At 40.1% G+C, this 18618-nt stretch overlaps 1 protein-coding gene across 2 annotated transcripts in view; it reads right to left on the bottom strand.

The window, feature by feature from the left end:
- The window catches only part of prdm5 (PR domain containing 5), a 44164-nt gene extending 25546 nt beyond the window's left edge, over positions 1 to 18618 (bottom strand). For both annotated transcript variants that reach the window (XR_015717181.1, XM_087835977.1), the window contains exons 1-12: positions 18385 to 18618; positions 17587 to 17670; positions 14200 to 14322; positions 12709 to 12874; positions 12407 to 12584; positions 11207 to 11299; positions 10963 to 11084; positions 10198 to 10277; positions 6745 to 6829; positions 6491 to 6648; positions 5911 to 6004; positions 3274 to 3434 (exon numbers count right to left, since the gene is read on the bottom strand). Coding sequence is in view for 1 of the 2 variants with exons in the window: in XM_087835977.1 (XP_087692103.1) it covers positions 3274 to 3434; positions 5911 to 6004; positions 6491 to 6648; positions 6745 to 6829; positions 10198 to 10277; positions 10963 to 11084; positions 11207 to 11299; positions 12407 to 12584; positions 12709 to 12874; positions 14200 to 14322; positions 17587 to 17670; positions 18385 to 18483 (1443 nt within the window). In the remaining variant the exon portion in view is untranslated. The remainder of the gene's footprint in view (positions 1 to 3273; positions 3435 to 5910; positions 6005 to 6490; positions 6649 to 6744; positions 6830 to 10197; positions 10278 to 10962; positions 11085 to 11206; positions 11300 to 12406; positions 12585 to 12708; positions 12875 to 14199; positions 14323 to 17586; positions 17671 to 18384) is intronic.

Here is an 18618-nt window from a genome sequence, read left to right as displayed (position 1 = left end):
AACGAGCAAAACACACATTGCGTGCACATACATGCTTTCACACACACACACACACACCCACAAGCGCACACACCCCCTATGTAGAACCTAAATTCAGGCTCACTGAGGATAAAGTATTTACTGTAATACAAGAGAGCTCAGTGAATCCGCTGTCCTGTCCTGCCAGATATGTACATTACTGTTCATTTACATAAGCTACCATTACACACACACACACACAGTAGTGCTCGAGTCACCCTTCATTTCTTTATATTCTGCTTCAGAAAATGGGAAATTGGGGCAGCAATGTATTGAAACATATAAAAACATCAAAGGAAATAAGGCAAAAATTCTAATGAGCTTCAAAGTCAATCTTTCTATGACCACTTTCATTCTTTAACGCAGCTCAAACTCTCTTTGGCAAGCCTTTAAGTAGTCTTCAGGAATAGTTTTCCAGGTTTCCCAGAGGACATTCAAAGCTTTTCTTTAGATTTTGGGTGGTTGTTATTCCATTTTCTGTCACTGCTTCACTAATGGGGAGGCCAGTCCATGACTTATAACGTTCCATTGTGTGTTCCAAGGTATGTTTTTACTGCACTGGCACTTTGTTTGGGATCGTTGTCATACTGATAAATGAAGCTGTTGCCAAACAGATGCTTTCCTCATGGATAAAAAAATCTGATTTTGGCAAGATTCCCAAACCACTGGCTTAAAAGCAGCCCCAAAACGATTTCTCTATTTCTTAAGAACCTAAACATACCGTTTATCTGCTGCAAATAGCTTTTTAGGCCTGCCGCTTCCACTTGGTAAGTTTCCTTGGATTTTTAAGCAAAGCTTGGAGAACTATGGCTCAAGACTACTTTAAAATAGGATAAAAAAAAAGTCTTACTGCTTGGAAGTACAATATAAAGAAAGAAGAGGTTGCTCGAGACATTTGCACTGTACAATATAAAATGAAGCTCAAATTCATGCCATCCATCGAGTTTTGCTTGAACAAGCAAAGAAGAAAAGAAAGCAAAAACTATTTGTTTCAGCAAATCAGTCAGTGTCACTTTCAACCTTGAAATATTTGATTTTTTCCTCCTTCTTGTAACATAAAATCTTGGTTCAGGTGAGATGACAGCATTTGTCAAACGAAATGTTTCCATAACGACTGCGCCTACTAAATAAACTCACACTGATTAACCCTCGAGGGTCAAGCACTCAACTCATACTTTCCCTTGTTTCCTGTGGTTTTTGGCTACATGTGTTAAAGAAACCAAACACACACATTTCTTGTGCTTATTTAACTATTTCTGATACTAAGTAGAACTACAGCAATGCTGAATTCACTGAATTTAAAAAACTACTCACTGAATCGAGTTCTGTGTGGAGTTTACATGTTCTCCCCCTGTCATCCGGCTTCCTCCCAAAGACATGCACTTACTGGGCGTCCTGTCCAGGGTTTACCTTGCCTCTTGAAATAAGTGCTTATATTCTTCCTCATCTTTGAATATTTAGCACAACTAATGTGTCGCAACAGACAAACACTGTAAAAACATGACTTTATTTGGCATTATAACCTGATATATCAGTTTATATCTAATAGAAAGAATTGAAGCAACTACCAAATGACAACAGAGTTCAGGGTGTGGTGTTTATGGCAAATTCTGGCCCTGCTGTCCAAATATTGCATCAGAAATTGAGACTCATAATATGCGCGGACTGTAGCCTCAGTTTCCTGTTCTTCATTTGAAGGATAGACAACAGGTGTGGTCTCCTGCTGCTGTGGCCCATCTCCTTTAAGGTCTGACGTGTTGTGCGTTCATAGCCTGTCATCTGCACACCTTAATTGTAACCAGTGGTTATTTAAGTTATAGTTCCTTTGCAGTCAGCTTTAAGATGATAGGGAAGCCAATCGCCTCTGACATCAACAAGGCATTTTCATTCTCGTGGGATATTTTCACATCTACATGCCTAAATGCATCGAGTTGCTGCCACGCTGATTAGATGTTTGTGTTAACGAGCAGCTGATCATGGGTACCTAATGACGCGGACGATGAGTGTAACTGATTCATTCACTTGATGAACTAAATCAAATTATTCAAGTTCAATGGCTGCTTCTGTTTCTGTTCTAAAAGACGTCAGATGGTGGGCAGCTTACAAAAACATAACTGGTAACTAGTTTTAATAAACAAGCGATTATTTTTGTGTGTGTGTGTTTTTAAGTTTAACAGTTTCTGAACGACAGTAATTGAAACATATCTGTTCTAATCAACTTGCAGCTGCAGCCGTGCATAAACACCTCATGACCTTGGTAGTTAAAAAAGGGAAGCAAGCTCTTACTGTGATCATAAGAAGTCTGACTCACACGTTTCCCGAGGTTAAGAAAGATTCGTATCCTTCACCATATATTTTAGATTCTCGTCATATGTTCCGAATTGCGAGTGGAGCTCCAGTTAGAGCGTGGGTGTGATAATTACTTGTGAAGCCAGGTTTGCAGAGACCAACAGTTGCATATTAAAAACAACTTCAACAATAACGCGGCCAAAAGTGGGGTTGCTCCACACGTGTAAACACAGTCGGCGAGTTGTCATCTCCTCAACAACCTGACTTTGATCAACGCCAGATTTCTCAGCAGCCTCCAGACACCCCGAGTACTGAGACAGTTCAACATGCCTGTCTTCAGCCCTACTGTTCTGAGACAACCTCCGAGACATTTTCTTTTGCCGTGTGCCAAGAAACTGTTTGGTTTCAATCTTGATCCATAACTGCACCGGACGTTGTCAGATTTAGGGCTCGCAATCTGCAGCGAGATCTGTTCGGGGCTCTGAAAGCCTGCGGAGCTAATGGACTAACTGCCATTTCTAATCAACATGTGAACTGATTTCCAAGCCTGCTTAGGCAACGACGGTCAAGATGGATGTTTCCAGCAGATTCAATAGTCTGAAATATTAGTATAGTTAGAAAAATCAGTGTCGTGAGGCAAGGAAATATTTTGTTAGAATAGATGTTCACCATGCCATTGATCATTTGATAGCAGAGTGATGACGATGGAAAATCAGCTTTAAGCTACAATTTAGCAAAGTTCTTCCATTACTTCAACTTTTATCTCAAAATGGCATATAATCTTAGTAACTGTCTAAATATTACTTTGCAAAGTTTCACAACTTATTTTCTAACTGTTATGTCTGTGCGCATTTCAAATAAATGCAACTACAATTGTGTTTGAACTCAATTTCAGGACAAAGCCCCAGCAGACGTGCAATCACCACGTATGATTGAGGTCGTCTGGCTCCAGCTCTTTTCACCCACCTTCTTGTGGCTCTTGAGGACAGAAGGAGTGACAAAAGCCTTCTCGCACAGGTCGCACTTGTACTTCTTGTGGCCGTCGTGCACCACCTGGATGTGGACGTTGAGCGTGTCCTTCCTCTTGAAGGTGGCGTCACACTGGTCACACTTGAATGTTCTCTCACCTGCAGCAAGGAAAAGAGGAACATTTGCAAGAGCCATTTCAACTCAGCTATTGTTAAACGTCTGAACACAGACTCATCACGCACAACAAGAGGGGACCCAATTTCACCAGGGCTATTGTGTGGGCAGATAACTACAAAGAAAACCCAGACAACCATCTTTTAAAAAGCTCTGGTTGCCTTTTATTGTGTATCTGTAGCTGAACACACGCCAAAGTAAACAATAAAATAAAATACTCTGCCATATGTTTGGCCTGTACGTCAAAAAGTTAAAAAACATGCCCTATTTTATTAATCATTTCCCTGAACAGGCCTAAAACTCCAGACAGACAGCTTTTAGACAGTTATGTCAGCTGCTGGGATAGCGAAGCCTGATGTTTTCCTTCACGCCTCGGCTCTCTGCCTCCGCACAACAGCTTCTATTGTTCAAGAAAAGATGTTTCAATTATATGGAGATCATTCAATTTCCACAGAGTAGTTTAGATGGAGGGAGCAAGTGGTTACAAGCTTGCACTCATTCTCCTATTACCAAGGCAGATGATGGTCAGCTCAGTGAAAAGGAACACCAGCGAAAGCTGAGGCTCGCTTTGTTTTTTAATTTAGATGGAAACACTCTCGTGATGGTAATTAACGTCAACGGCACGCTCGCAAAGTGATTCCATTAAAACACAGAGCAAGGCTTCAGTCTGATAATAAGGTACTCGCGCTCCTACATAAGCATGCACAAACTTTAATTTAGATGCAAACACACACACACGCAGGGGTTATGCCAAAGGTCTACAAATGGGGTCTAAACACATAAATGTGCTCTACCCAAAGCAAGAACTACATACTGATTTGTCACGTTGTTACAAATACACTGCAATTTTAAAGTCGTGTACAGAAAAGGGCTAAAGAATGTGGGGTTTAAGAATTATGATGACATAATATGAACGAACCAAAGGTTTAAATAGAGCAAAGCCTGTGAGCCAGTTCAGGCAGGTAGCTTCAACTGTACTGCATCACACACACTCTCGTGTCAGGCATGTCATATGCCAGACACACCCTCCCAATTTGATGGTCCACATATGCTGCAAAATTTATAAGTATACATTTATAAATCTGCTGCTGCTTTCTCTTCTAACCCCTCTACCACCCAAACATCTACCTATAATCTCTGGAATTGCATTTTTAAGATCTAATAAATAATTTCATATCTATAAAACAACTGAAAAATACCGAAACACATTTTGTTATTCTATCACAATAATAACCCCAAAATATGGCCTTTTTTGTTTCTTTTGGCACATTTACACAATAGTTCTGCAGTTTTGAGCAAAATGTGAGAAATGGGTGGTTTTTACACTTGGTTTTAAAGTGCGCGTGTACATGTCTTTTGTTATGTTAAATTTTACATCCTCAGCTAGAAAAGCAGGAAAATATACCATCAATGCAGGACTTACAAAGTCAAGTCCAAAAATGGGCAAACTCCCTGAAACATTTTCTCCTCTTTGCTCAAAAATCTGCCACTTCACTGGTGAACACAGAGACCTCGAGGAAAGACTTTTGATCTTCTTATGGAAGCGATACTGATAGTAACACATATTAGATTCAGGTGTAAACACTTGAGTGTCTCGGCTCTCTGTCTGTGCCCCAACTGACCAAGAAGCACTTAAAAAAAAAAGTCTTTGAAAATTACTCATTGGCCAATTACTGGATTGCTTTACTGGTACATTATTTCTGTTTTCTCGCCTAGAGCACAATGAAATCACACATCCAATCCTCAAGCCCTATATCCCATTGATACATAATAAAAGTCCTGATATTATATTGCTTCTTGCCGCCTGAGACAGCAGCAGGAAATGCCTTGAGCTTTACAATCCTTTTGTTATCTGGCACAGTTTGAGGACGACTAATGCATCCTGCCAAGACTCATCTGCAGCTCAACTGTCCAGGGAGAAAGTTTCTGTCAAAGCAAAGCATTCAGGGAGGACCAGACAATCAGACAACTGATGTCTTAACAGGGAGACTTTTGATGGGGTTACAGCGTCTGGAAATATCCACAGTGGTAGGGATGAGACGGCAATAAAAACAGTAAAAATACAGGACTATAGCCTGTAAAACTTAGTAGGCTGGTTTTAACGGGGCAATTTTACTTTAAAATGTTGTGAAAGAATGTGGCGAACTCGTCACTTTAAGATCAAACATGTCTATGTTTTGTAAGGAGATATCTCCTTACAGCTTCTGAGGCATTATAAGGAGAACACATGGAGCTCAAAGAATCCCGAACAGAAACCTGTGGGAGTAACTGTAAATATGGTGGTTCCACTGCAGCTGATCACAATTAGCCAGGAAATGTATGAGCTGGTCATATTGCTGTACTCATGTATGTGCACAGGAGCAGTTTTCAGCAGTTTCAACTGAATATCATCCCAGATAGGGGGTTTCTATGTCAACAGTGTTTGAGGAGTCTGATGGACACATAAATGGTAATACTTACTATTGTGGATGAGAAGATGACGCTGTAAAGAGAAGGGGGTGCGGAACAGCGCTTTGCATTCCTCACACTGGAAAGGCCTTTCCTCAGAGTGCGTCTGCAAAGAGAATCGAGCAGCATGTTTATAAAGTGTAACGCAAGCCGCCTCCCGCCTCGACGTGGACGTCGGGGAGGCTTCTTAAATTGATGCAAGAGGATTTTGCTTAAGGCTCCGTAGCCAATTAAGTTTGTTGACTTGATGAAGACAAGCAGCTTGAGGGGCTTTAGATTCAAAGTGCTTCTGTTTTTGCGACACCCGTCTGTCCCCCCAACATATCTGTCTGAGTGACAGCTCAATCCCAAAAGTAAACACAGGGAACCTCAAGGGTGGAAATGCCCAGAGACCCCACAGATAACAGCAACCAACGAGACCCTGATTGATCACAGCTTCACTACTAATTCTAGCTTTGATGTGACATTTTAAGGAGTATCTCCTCTTTGAAAGCACCAATCGTCTGGATACAGTGGTATAGTTAACATAATTTACCTAATTATAGAAGGGAAAAATCTAAAGTGGATCTTCACATCTTATACACTTGCTCACCTTCTTGTGATTCTTGTAGACATTGCGGTGTGCAAACTCCTTCCCACACAGCTTACATTTGTACGGTTTGTCCTCGCTGTGGATGATCTTATGAGCCGTCACTTGGTCCAAACGCTTGAATGACCGACTGCAGATCTCACAGGTGTACGGTCGCTTCTCTGATCAGTGACAGATTAACAGAGATTATCTCCAAGAAGCAGAGAGAACGCATGAAGCAAAAAGGTCAGCTCATCGTTGCGGCGTCATCGTCTTACCCGAGTGTGTTATCATGTGGCGTTTCAGTTGATTCGTAGAGATGAACTTTTTGTCACAAGCGTGGCATTCAAATATTTCGTGTATCTACGGTACAAGAGCAAAAAACAGAGCGAGAGCATTTGAAGTTTTGTTCTTGCTGACCGCTGAAAAAAATTCAGGGGAAATGAGCTGCGAAAGTTCAAGGATCTCAGTGTGCGATGGTCAACTGAAACTAAATCTTGTCCGCTTTCATTAGACTGATGTCTACAGACGGAAAAGCAATTAAAGTGATGAAAACTTTCAATCCCTTTTCTGCTTCACAGCACAGTTCCAGTAATTGCATATTCAATAGCTCCCCGGCGTACAGCTACAATAGCATATGCTAATGTAACGCAGCTCCTCTTGTCAGCTGCTTCTGCAAAACCTTGTTCAGCTAAATGACGATAAAGGCAGTTTTTAAGCTGCTTTGGAGCCAAATTATCAGTATGGAAAGTTTGATTTCTCTTCTGTAAGAATAATACTAAATGCCCATTGGCTTTGACTGAAGCTATAAGAACATGTCAGATTTTTGTCAGAAATGTGACATATTTAAAATAACACTTTTAATGGGACTCAACTCTGCATTATACTCGATTCTTACTGTAAAAAAAAAAATAGGTAATTTATATAAACCCCATGTGGTTGTGGCCTAAATTTATAGAAACATCTTTACTTTACTTTCAGACAACAGTGTGCGATTAGAAAACACTTTTACTATAATAGAAGATGTAAAACTGGTACACAGACAGATCCGGAGGCCACACAGGAATATCACACGCTCCTATTTTAAAACCCCTTGGAGATCTGAAACTGGAGAATACCGATGCATAGACAGGTGAAGTAGGTTAAATGATTCTCTGCAGAACTGTGTCACTTCCAGGTGACTTTACAACAGTTGCACGGTTTGGAAGAAGCTTGCTGATGAATGAGTGGACAGGGATGGAACAATGTCAGCTGATTAATCTGGATGATAGATGTTGACAGCAGAAAATTACATTTCACAATCACCAACTGGGATAATTAATGAATGACTTCTAATAAGACAAATTATTTGAGACAACTTGCAAACTAATCTATTAACCAACATCACTGAAAAGTGCTGTACAAAATAGGTTCTCAAGACTAAAATGAAGGGATAATTAGCACAAAAAAACAGTAGACTAAGATATTATAGTTTTTCCTTAACACCTTTGACTTACTATTATATATAAAATGCGTACAACTGGATAGAGAGCAGTTTGCCTAGTCATACAAAATGACCCTTACACAAAAAAAGCACATGGTCTTCAACTGAAAAGATTAAAGCAGCTTTATATTGCTGACAGCAGCAGGCTTATTTTATGCCTCAGACTTTCCTCTGCAAATCAAGATCTGGCTTGACCGGCGTGTAAAAAATGAAACAAAAGGCATCTTTTTCTTCAATTGAATATGATTGAGCTCAGCAAAGATGCTTAAACAGGCTCAACTTGTGCTGGCGTATAAGACCATCTGGTAAGAGATTGTTTTGAGCAGTTGAGATTGTTTTGTTTTAAGTTTTCTTGCAGTCCGAGGCTGGTTCACATTATGCTAATGCAGAAGGGACACAAAGTAGAACAGTCATGTTAACATGGCCAGCATGAGTATAACCTTTTTGGTCTCAACTGATAGTTTCCCCAAATTGATATTTGCATATATGCATTTTAATCTGCTATGATACATCACAGCAGATCTCACTATCATCTTGTAAACAAAGGGGTGGTGTAACAAATCACCCCTGGCACTCGTTTCCACCTGCTGCACCTCGGCTGGATACTCTTCTCCCTCGTGTGCTGACCATTGCTGTGGATGGTTGACCCCAGGTATTTGACTCATCCACATTCACTATGTCTACTCCTTGCAACTTCACCATTCAAACTGTCTCTCTCATTCACACACATTTATTCTGTCTCACTTCTACTGACTTTCCTTCTTCTTTTCTCCAGTGCATACCACCACCTCAATTCAATTCAATTCAATTCAACTTTTTTCAGTTTTATTTTTATAGTGCTAAATCACAACAACAGTCATCTCAAGGCACTTCATATTGTAAGGTAGACATACACAGAAAAATCCAACAATCATGCAACCCCCTATGAGAAAGCACTTTGGCGACAGTGGGAAGGAAAAACTCCCTTTTAACAGGAAGAAACCTCCGGCAGAACCAGGCTCAGGGAGGAACAGCAGGCTCTCTTCCACATGGTCCATACTCTCACTACAGATCACTATGTCGTCAGCAAACATCACAAACTATGTGATCCTGAACGCGTTTGTCTAATTATACTAACTACCAGGGATCACTTTAATAACCAGACATGCTAGCATTAGCTAATAATTTAACACATCACCATCTGGTTAAAATATGTTCACAAAAAACAAGAACAGCATAGAAGAAACCAAAGTGCCAAAATCAAAGTTTCAAAACAGAGCTTCACAGCTAATGGGTAATGTCACAGTGGCTGTGTCCATTTTTTATATACAGTCTATAGTTTGACAATAAAAATGTTTAAAAATGTAGCAAAACAGGCTGGAATAAAAAATAAAATGTCTTTACAAATATTGTGCACCATGTTTTAAATGCCTTAAAGCCCATCTGGCAAATCAAGACATTCAGCCACATCTGCTCTTACTGCAGCATTTACACATAAATAGAAGAGAATATAAGCTAAAGCCAAATAGCTGTAGTGTGACCACACATTGACTTTTTTACATAAATACCATTCTCCAGTGTTTATCTTGGCATTGTCATAGCAAACGTTAACCCCTCAATCATGTCAGCTACATTATTAATAACTAGTTGATGCAATTAATTTAATAGAATGTAATTGCAAAGAAAATACATCTTTGGATGACCCATTAGCCTACTCAACAGAGGAATGTAGCTTGGAAAAACTTGCCTAATCGCACGTGTTAGACATAGAAAAATCATGTACTGAAAAAGGGTTTATATACACAGCAATAAAATTAATTTTAGCTGTATAAAAATGTTTTACAGAACTATTTAAACAGCTAAATTCAAATCTGTAATCCATCAGTGAGAAAGGGGACCCTGTTAAAACCTTGTGCTCGGCAAACAGAGCCTCGTCAATTTCAACAGACCTGTGGGATGAGCTAGTGAAAAAGAAACCGCCGTCCTCTCTCTGCTCTGTCATCCCAAATAAGTTTAAACCTGATCGTAAAGAGGGAATAAATGAACCCTAAAGCATGTGAAGCAGACGCAAGATTAAGAGGTTAGACTGGGTTACAGAAACAGTGGAGATTGACGGATACCACTGTAGAGCGAGAAACGGCACCAAAGAGACATCGCTGTAAAAGTGGATCATGCAAAACTGTGTAAGCTGAGCAAATCCTCTCAGATCCAATGCAAAGTATCCGCCTGGGATAAACTGAGCTGTGCAGAAGATGTTAGAGAAGCTCACCTTCCTGTGTTCTTGTAAATTCAGGGAAGAGGAGCATTTTCTGTTGCATATGGTGCATGTGAGTTTCCGTCGTGCACTCCCTATAAAGAAACAAACAAAGTGCATTACAAAACTCCACGTACAGAGCTGTTAGCAATGAACAACAATTTTGGTACACTGACACATCATTACGTGGTTAAAGAAAAACACCAAATGTTTTATTTGTCATTGAACTCCCTTACTCATAGCCCCAGTGATCCCACCATTTTGGGACCAGTGACACCCTCCCTTTATCCCCGTCTGTATTACATGACCCACATCTGTTGCGTCTGATCCACTTCCCCCTTCGCCCACACATTCACACACACACACACCACTTAGTTCTGACTGCACTGGGAAAAAACATAAAGGCGCAGATCTCAGCTCCATCAGCCTCTCAGATTAATGTCTTAATCTCGGGTTGATATGTAAGGCTGCACAGATTCCCACTGCCCTACATCCCATCATAAATAGCTATGGAAGTCCAATTATCTGAAAGAGTGAGCTGCTCCAGCACACACAGGTCAGCAATTATGGAACACAAGTAATTAGAGATGTGTCTTAACATGGCAGAGATTTTAACTGATCGAGGTCATGCACTCTAACTGCAGTTCCTTGAGTGCTGAGGCTGCTAATGGACGATTATCTTTATTACATGAAAGCGCTACGCATGTGTACAACAGAGAGAACAAGGCAGCGAACATCACAGAGAGACACTGCGAAACAGAGAGAGACAGAGGTGCCAACCTGTGTGAACATTTCCTTTATGCTTCTTCAGAGCGTCTTTGCTCTTAAATCTTTTGCCGCAGCTCTCGGCTTTACATATAAACCTGGCATCTCCTTTACAGGCTTCCTTATGTTGTTCAAAACTGCACACACAGAGATATCAAAGACGAAAGGAGAAGAGGAAGGGTTATGAGTTACAGAGTAACAGTGGTACAACTGCATGCTTTACACTGTCCTGTACTATGGTTTGGATAATGCATGTTACCTGGACTCTGAGCTGAATGTGTAATGGCACAGGGAGCACTGATGGGCTTTGGAGTCAGCTGATGGGTCTAGTGACTCAGAACAATGCAAAACACTGTGGGAGGATTGAAAATAAAAACAAGTCCAGGATGACTACCACAAATAATCAAGAGCAGAAAAACATCAGCGTAACATTATTAAAAGATTTTCCACTGAAAAAAGTCGAATTATTTTCTTCTTTTAAGTAAATTTTTTTTTAAAAAAACTGAATTTAAACATTTTTTGAAACAGACTCTTCATTCAAATACTGAAAATAAAGCTAAAGCTAGCACCCATTTAGCTTAAATTAGCTTTAAGAGTTAAAAGAAGGGCGAGCAGTTAGCATATCTATGTCGAAAGGTGAAACTAGAATGAATGCCTCTACTAACCACTCACGTTCAAGCCTCTAGGTCTCTATGCCTGCCCAGGCTAATGTTAAATATTTTGTAAAGACTTGTAATAGCCAGGCACCAAAGACTGTTGCTAATTCAGTTTTGGGCCAAAGATGAAATATGACATTAATTTTACCTGGTTATGGCTTTAAATATTGGCCAGTGTTTTGTGCAATGTGATCAAATGTATTTACTTGATGTTATTGTATGTTTGTGTTAGATTGTGTCAAATAATAGCATATAAACTGTTGCTTTATCCCCAACCCCCGGGCCTCGGACCGGTACCGGTCGGTGAGTCGTTTGGTACCGGGCCGCGAGAGTTGAGGTTCAGGTGTGAAATGTATGGTTTTCAGGGTTTTTATTGGTTTTCAGCATTATTTTATTATTGTTTTTATCGTTAAATCGGTTTTCCTGGGTCTTTTCACGTGTGTTATGAATAAATCTTCTTTTTTTCGGTACCGGTACTAGTTTTATTTAGTTGTATTTATCCGCGACACCTTAAAGGCCGGTCCGTGAAAATATTGTCGGGCATAAACTGGTCCATGGCGCAAAAAAGGTTGGGGACCGCTGCTTTATGCCATATTAATGTTTTTGAGGGGTCAAAGTGATACACATACTTCATCCTCGACTCGAAATCAAAAATTGGGCCAAACTTTTATCTAGCTAACACATAATCTAATCAGTTCCCTGGATTGATTTAACATCTCTTCAAACTTCAGACTTCTCAGAGATCAGAGAAACGTTGAGCATGAAATAAAACTACACTACAAGTAATGAAAGAGTAAACCCACTGGCGCTGCAGAGCCTGTTTGATGGGAAACTTTTTGCCACAGTTCCTGCATTTGAACTCCTTCTCCTCTGTGCTGGGCCTTTGGTGCAGACTCTGGAGGTGGGCAGCCAGGATCTCTTCACTCGGAAAACTGCTCTCACACAGCAAGCAGGGGTGGTCTTCCTTCTTTATTACTAGTTCTATTAAGGTTAATGAACACAGTACGACAAGTAGGGCAAGTTTTGTTTTTTTATGTGTGCGCTATAAACTGATCACCTGTAAATGTGTATACATAAGAAGGCAAACTAAAACATTCCACTGTACCCATTTCTACAAGGTGCTTGGCCTCTTTACTGTTCTCATCTTCATCTTTAATATCCTCTTCCTCTTCTTCTTCCTCCTCTTCCATATCACTGTCCAGGTAGCCTATCAGGAGCTCCGTGTCTGTCTCTATGTCATCCACAGCCAGGTAGAAGATGTTCTCCCCGTCCTAAAAAAACACAAACACAGCCTGAACATTGGCTGAACGTGACTCGATATATTTAACAATGTAAAAAGAAAAAAATTAAGTCAGTTGCTAACAGTTTTAACCTTCTGCGGTAAGGCTAGCTGAACTCATTACACCCTGACAGCAGTCTGTTAATGCTTGATTGAGGCCACAGGTCAAACGGTGAAACTCTTAAAAATATTGTCATTCACTTCCCTGCCTTAAAGGTCATGTTAATAAAATCAAACTGTCATTTGGTTTTTAACTGTGGGACCCTAAATATACATAAATAACGATTAAGAGGATGAAAGCTACACAATAAATGTCACCGTTGATGAAACACAGAGATTTAACTCACATGTGTGACCTTTAAAAGACCGATCACTCCGTGTATTCAACTATTAATGGCAGCGACTTGGCCCTCAGACCTCAAATGTTCATCTTCTCTTCCTTGGACTTTCATTTTTCTCCCAAGATGAGCAGATAACCTCTTTTTATCTTTCACATAGAAGCGCAGAAGCTGAACTTTCCCATATCCACTGTACTGTATTCACAAGACTGTAAAAATCTACATTGTGCGTTTGGAAAATTTTGCATATTTTCCGATTCTCATTTCCCGCATAACTGTAGTTAACACCTTATTTGTCAATATAATAACTTTATAAAAGCTGGTCTTGGAAATAAATTAAGAAAAGGAATTTTGCAGCTGCAAAATATTTCCTCAACAAAATCCAGAAAAATGTATAAATCCTAAGGACACCAAGGATAAAAACAGAGAAAAGAAACAAATACACTTCTCTCTTTCTCCAACTTAATGTCCTTTTTACGTTAATAACAGCCTTTAACGGTTTCAACATCTGGCAACAAAGAGACTTCGAGCCAAAGTAATTTGTTTTGCAATATAAATGAACTCCGAATTTCTTTGGCAAAAATTTCCCTTTTTGCCTTAAACCTTTAATCATTATAATCAATTTTCAAGCAGTATTCCATTTCAGTTCAGTTTGTAGGTCTCCAGACTTTTTTCTTACCTGTGCTTTTTCTACTAACGTCGCTCTTTTGCAACTGCTTTATCTCGCATGCACATCTGTGATTTTTCACACAACAAAAACAATAAATAGCTGCTGAAAAAAGCCTGTCATTTCGATCTTGCTTTCAAGGTTTTTTTCCAGAAGAAAATAAGATTTCCGTATTTGCTGAGATCAAATTTAAAATAATTTACATAATTTCGAACTTCGGGTTTGGAGATTTGACAGATGTCTGTAATATTTATCATTTTCTTTCTTTCGGGAAGGTCTGAGGGATTCATTGTCTGCAGAGTGGAAATGTACCTGAATGGCTGCCAAGTTCTTCTGCTCCTGCGAAGGCGCCTGATGGACAAACCGCAGCCAGTTGGCATAGCGGGGATTGCTCGCATCCAGAATATACAGAACATCTCCTTTACTGCCACGGACCTAGAGGGGGAAAAAAAGAAACAGCAACGACATGAGCTGTCAGATGAGAACAACTGATTCTTTTTCTTCTTCTTCTGCTCTCATTGCCTTCTTTGAAGGTTCGTCTTCTGTACATCAAAGCGTGCTGGCCTTACATATGAACACCAGTGTGGCAGCTACAGATAACTACATCACAGCGTTTCTACACAAGACGAGATAAGACTCACTTTCAGTCAGGCATTATGGTTAATCTGTCTGCAGCGTAATTAAATGTTTCCTTTATCACAGAAAAAACAAGAATGTACTCAGACAGACCCACAAGCAGCTGCATCGTGTGATAAAGGAGTGATCTGGGGCTTTTTCGCATTGAATTGTCATACAGGTTTTTATAAGAATATTTACTGTGTTTAGTTGTATTAATGCTACACAAAAACATGTTTCTTAAAGTTGTTATGTGTCTGTTTTCTCCGCTGCAGCTGTTTATGGTTAAACTGGTCTTAATACAGTTGACTAGTTGCTTTCACCAGAGCGGTTTGATTGGTTCAGTTTGTCTCCTTTTTTATACAGTACTGTGCAAAAGTCTTGAGTCACCTTTCTGTAAATTTAACTTCCAGTGAGCCAGACTTTCTTGTAATTCTTTAAAGTGGTCTTGAGAAATAGTTCTCCAGACTTTCTGAACGGCGACCGTGGCTCAAGAGTTGGGAGTTCGCCTTGTAATCGGAAGGTTGCCGGTTGGACAGTCTCGGTCGTTGTGTCCTTGGGCAAGACACTTCACCTACCGCCTACTGGTGTTGGCCAGAAGGGCCGATGGCACGACAGGGCAGCTGTGGCTACAACTGTAGCTTGCCTCCACCAGTGTATGACTGGGTGTGTAAAGCGCTTTGGGGTCCCTAGGCAGGACTAGTAAAAGCGCTATACAAAATACAGGCCATTTACAATTTTTATTTGAACATTGGCTGCTTTTTCACTCATTTTCAGTCCAGTCCTTGTATGTGACCATTTTCAAAGGAATGTCTTGGGTGTTTTGTTTTTTTTTTGTTTAGTTTGGTTTGGTCAGCATTAAAACACTAACTAAAAGAAGCAAAGAACCAAGTTTAAATGACATCTTTAGGCACTTTAGTTGAATCTACGCGGGAAAAGCCAAATATAACACAGTTTGACAGACATAAAATTGTTTTTATGGACCAAATAATAGCTCTCAAAGAGCTATTAGCTGAAAACTTGGCATGGGTTGCAGTGTTTCCTTAAAAAAATATGTGGAAATAGGACAAGTGGAGAATAAAAGAAGACATGTTAGGCATCAGACAAGCAGTATCTGAAAGTAATGTCCTTAAAAATCCAGCAAAGACCTGACAAAGGACCTGAGAGGTGCCTCTGGCCCTTCAGTTGATCCATCTACTGTTCACCGAAGCATCACCAGAAATGGTCACAGTGGAACCGTGGCTGTCAGGAAGCCATTCTTAGTAAAGGGAACCAGGGAGAAAAAACTGAGGTATGCCAAGTTACACAAGACCTGGACTGAAAATCAGTGGTGACAGGTCTGAAGAAGTGATGCATCCAAACCTGTAATTTTTTGGTTCAAATCATCATCAGTATTTATGGAGGTCAGTAGAGAGGAACAACACTGAGCGTCTGCATCCATCTGTAAAACGGGATGGAGGCTGTCATGGTTTGGAGCCGCATTTCACCCAGTGGCATTGGGAATCTTGTCAAAAATGATGGATTTTGACACCATCAGTACCATCTGTTAAGTGTGATTGGCAACAGCTTGATTTTTTTTATGTGACAATGATCCCAAACACACTTTCAATACAGTAAAAGCATACCTGGATTAAAAAGAAAAAAGATGTGCAACACTATCAGAATGCTGCAGCTCGTCTTCTGACACGTACTAAAAGATGTGAACACATTTCCCCGGTGCTTGCCTCTCTTCATTGGCTCCCTGTCCGCTTCAGAATTAACTTTAAAATTTTATTGTTAACTTACAAAGCCCTGAATGGAAAGGCTCCCGGGTATTTGTCTGACCTCTTGCAGACTTATACCCCCTTTAAAAGATCACTCTTAGATCAAGTGATCTTTTGCTTTTAGCTGTACCAAGGTCGAGGCTGGTTCATAGAGGCGATCGAGCATTTGCAGTCGTAGCGCCTAAGCTGTGGAATCATTTACCCCTATACATCAGACAGGCTCCCACTGTCAATCTTTTTAAATCTTATCTTAAAACGCATTTTTATTTACTGGCTTTTAATACAGCATGAGAGTTATTTGTTAATTCATATTTGGTGTTTGCTATCAATACTCTAAGTTATTTTATTATGTATGTTGTATTCTTGTACAGCACTTTGGTCAACGCTCCTGTTGGAATTAAATGTGCTATATAAATAATTAAACCATAACCATAAACCATGAATCAGAGAGTGCTGACTGTGATGATGAATAAGGGCAGTCATAACAAATATTGACTTACAAAATGTATATATGCAATATATACGGTTATTTAGACTGTATTTCCATGTGTGTTTGCACATGTTTCAATAAACTGTTACACCCATTTCCAAATTTCCTAGCAAAAGATAAGGAAATGAGGGCTGGCTATAGATGTTTGCACAGTACTGCAAGATTACTCATCCAGTTAGAAATGGATTTGAATGAAATTTTCACCAAAGACTGGTCTTGGCCCAACGTGGTTAACACTTGGAGTTGATCCCAATCCAGTGAAAGATTTTTTGGAATGATGCTTTGACATTGTGAGACTGCAGGATTGGGTGCTATTTATTGTTAGGGGCGGTGACATTTTTTGACAAATGTATCTCTTTGGACTTTGAACAGAAATTTAAATGAAACCATGTGACAAGACCAACACTGACTTCTTACAGACATTTTAAACATGACAACAAGACACCACAACACCCTGATTATTATTATGGTTAGAAATCACAGGCCAAAATGCAGAGAAATACCGGATTAATCTTGAACAGGGTATTGGATTGTGGTATCTGTTCAATTCTTATTAAACATAAGATTTTATTCTGAAATATAGCTTGTAGCTATAGCTGTCGTGTTATGCAGCATCACAGAAATAACACTGTTGTAGTGCTTCTTTTTAAGTAAAAAGAAGCATTAATTGGAAAGATTCAGGTACGTTACAGCATTTTACATATTTGGTTTTTGCTTTCAGAGGTGCAGTCGTGGGAACTCTGGAGTTAAAACTACTACTGTCAAACTGGCTGAAGATTCAGCATTTCCATTCCCTGAGGTTTTAAATTTTAAAAAAAGAAGTGCATTCACCTCCCACATCAGCCTGGTGTCCGAGCTTTCATCCAACTCACTGGGCAGCTTTTTCTCACCAGCAAAGGGGCCAAACTTTTCTCCCTTTAACACAAACAGAGGGATCACTTGTCAAACACCATGCCTTTAAAGAAAACAGTGGCAGCCAAAAATGAATGACATTAAACCATAATAATACACCCCAGAGGACATGATTTCTGCACTGATGATTGTTGGGTGGATGGTGGGCCCGCCTACTGTTTAAGGTGACATGTAAATGTGTCCCTCAGTACTGGACATTTTTCCTTTTGACTTTCCAGGGGGCGTGGTCAAATTGTGCCGCTCTTCTTGTTGTATTCATGTTCACACTCTGCAACTTTTACCACACATTTAAATGACCAAACATCCCCAGTACAGCCACTTCAACCAACTCATCCTCCGCAACATTCCCACCTCCTTTTCTGCATATATGGCAACAAAGGGTGGGGGGTCATGAATGTGAATGTATAAGTTAATTGGCGTGAACAGTTAAAATCTTTACGTTGGATTTAACATGGATGTCTATCCGCGGAACGACCCTTCTTTGCAGGCAGGAATACGTGAAGTGAACCCGGAGAAACAGCCGGAGTTACTGTAGCTACGTGGCACTTCACGTCACAGACGCCTTGGCTTCTGGCTGAGATTTTGACAGCGACTATCAGTGGGAAAAGGCGAACAGAAAAAAGTATCTACACTTCTAGGAGTCTCTTAAAAAGCAACACGAAACGTTTCCCGCGTGTAAACCTGGTTACAAAGTTGCCCGAGTCAGAAACTACAAACCTTTTTGACTCGCCTCGCCGTGTATAGACCGATTCCATCCTGGACCTTTGACGACTTCAGGGAAAATCTGTCTGGCACATACATGCCCAACATTGTCATCGCTCGGAAATGTTTCCTTCGGTGACAATTAGTTGGCTATCAGATATGTCAGCGGAAGTGAAAAGGCATTGTCAGTATGAATTTAGAGCAGATAGTTTCTTCGTGAAGGGATCCAGGTTGAACTTCTGTTGCTCC

Source organism: Neolamprologus brichardi, chromosome 23 (assembly GCF_056152115.1).
Source record: "Neolamprologus brichardi isolate AB-2024 chromosome 23, ASM5615211v1, whole genome shotgun sequence".
NCBI lineage: Eukaryota > Metazoa > Chordata > Actinopteri > Cichliformes > Cichlidae > Neolamprologus > Neolamprologus brichardi.
Note: the sequence above shows the minus strand (reverse complement) of the source record. Positions and strands in the feature narration are given on the sequence as shown.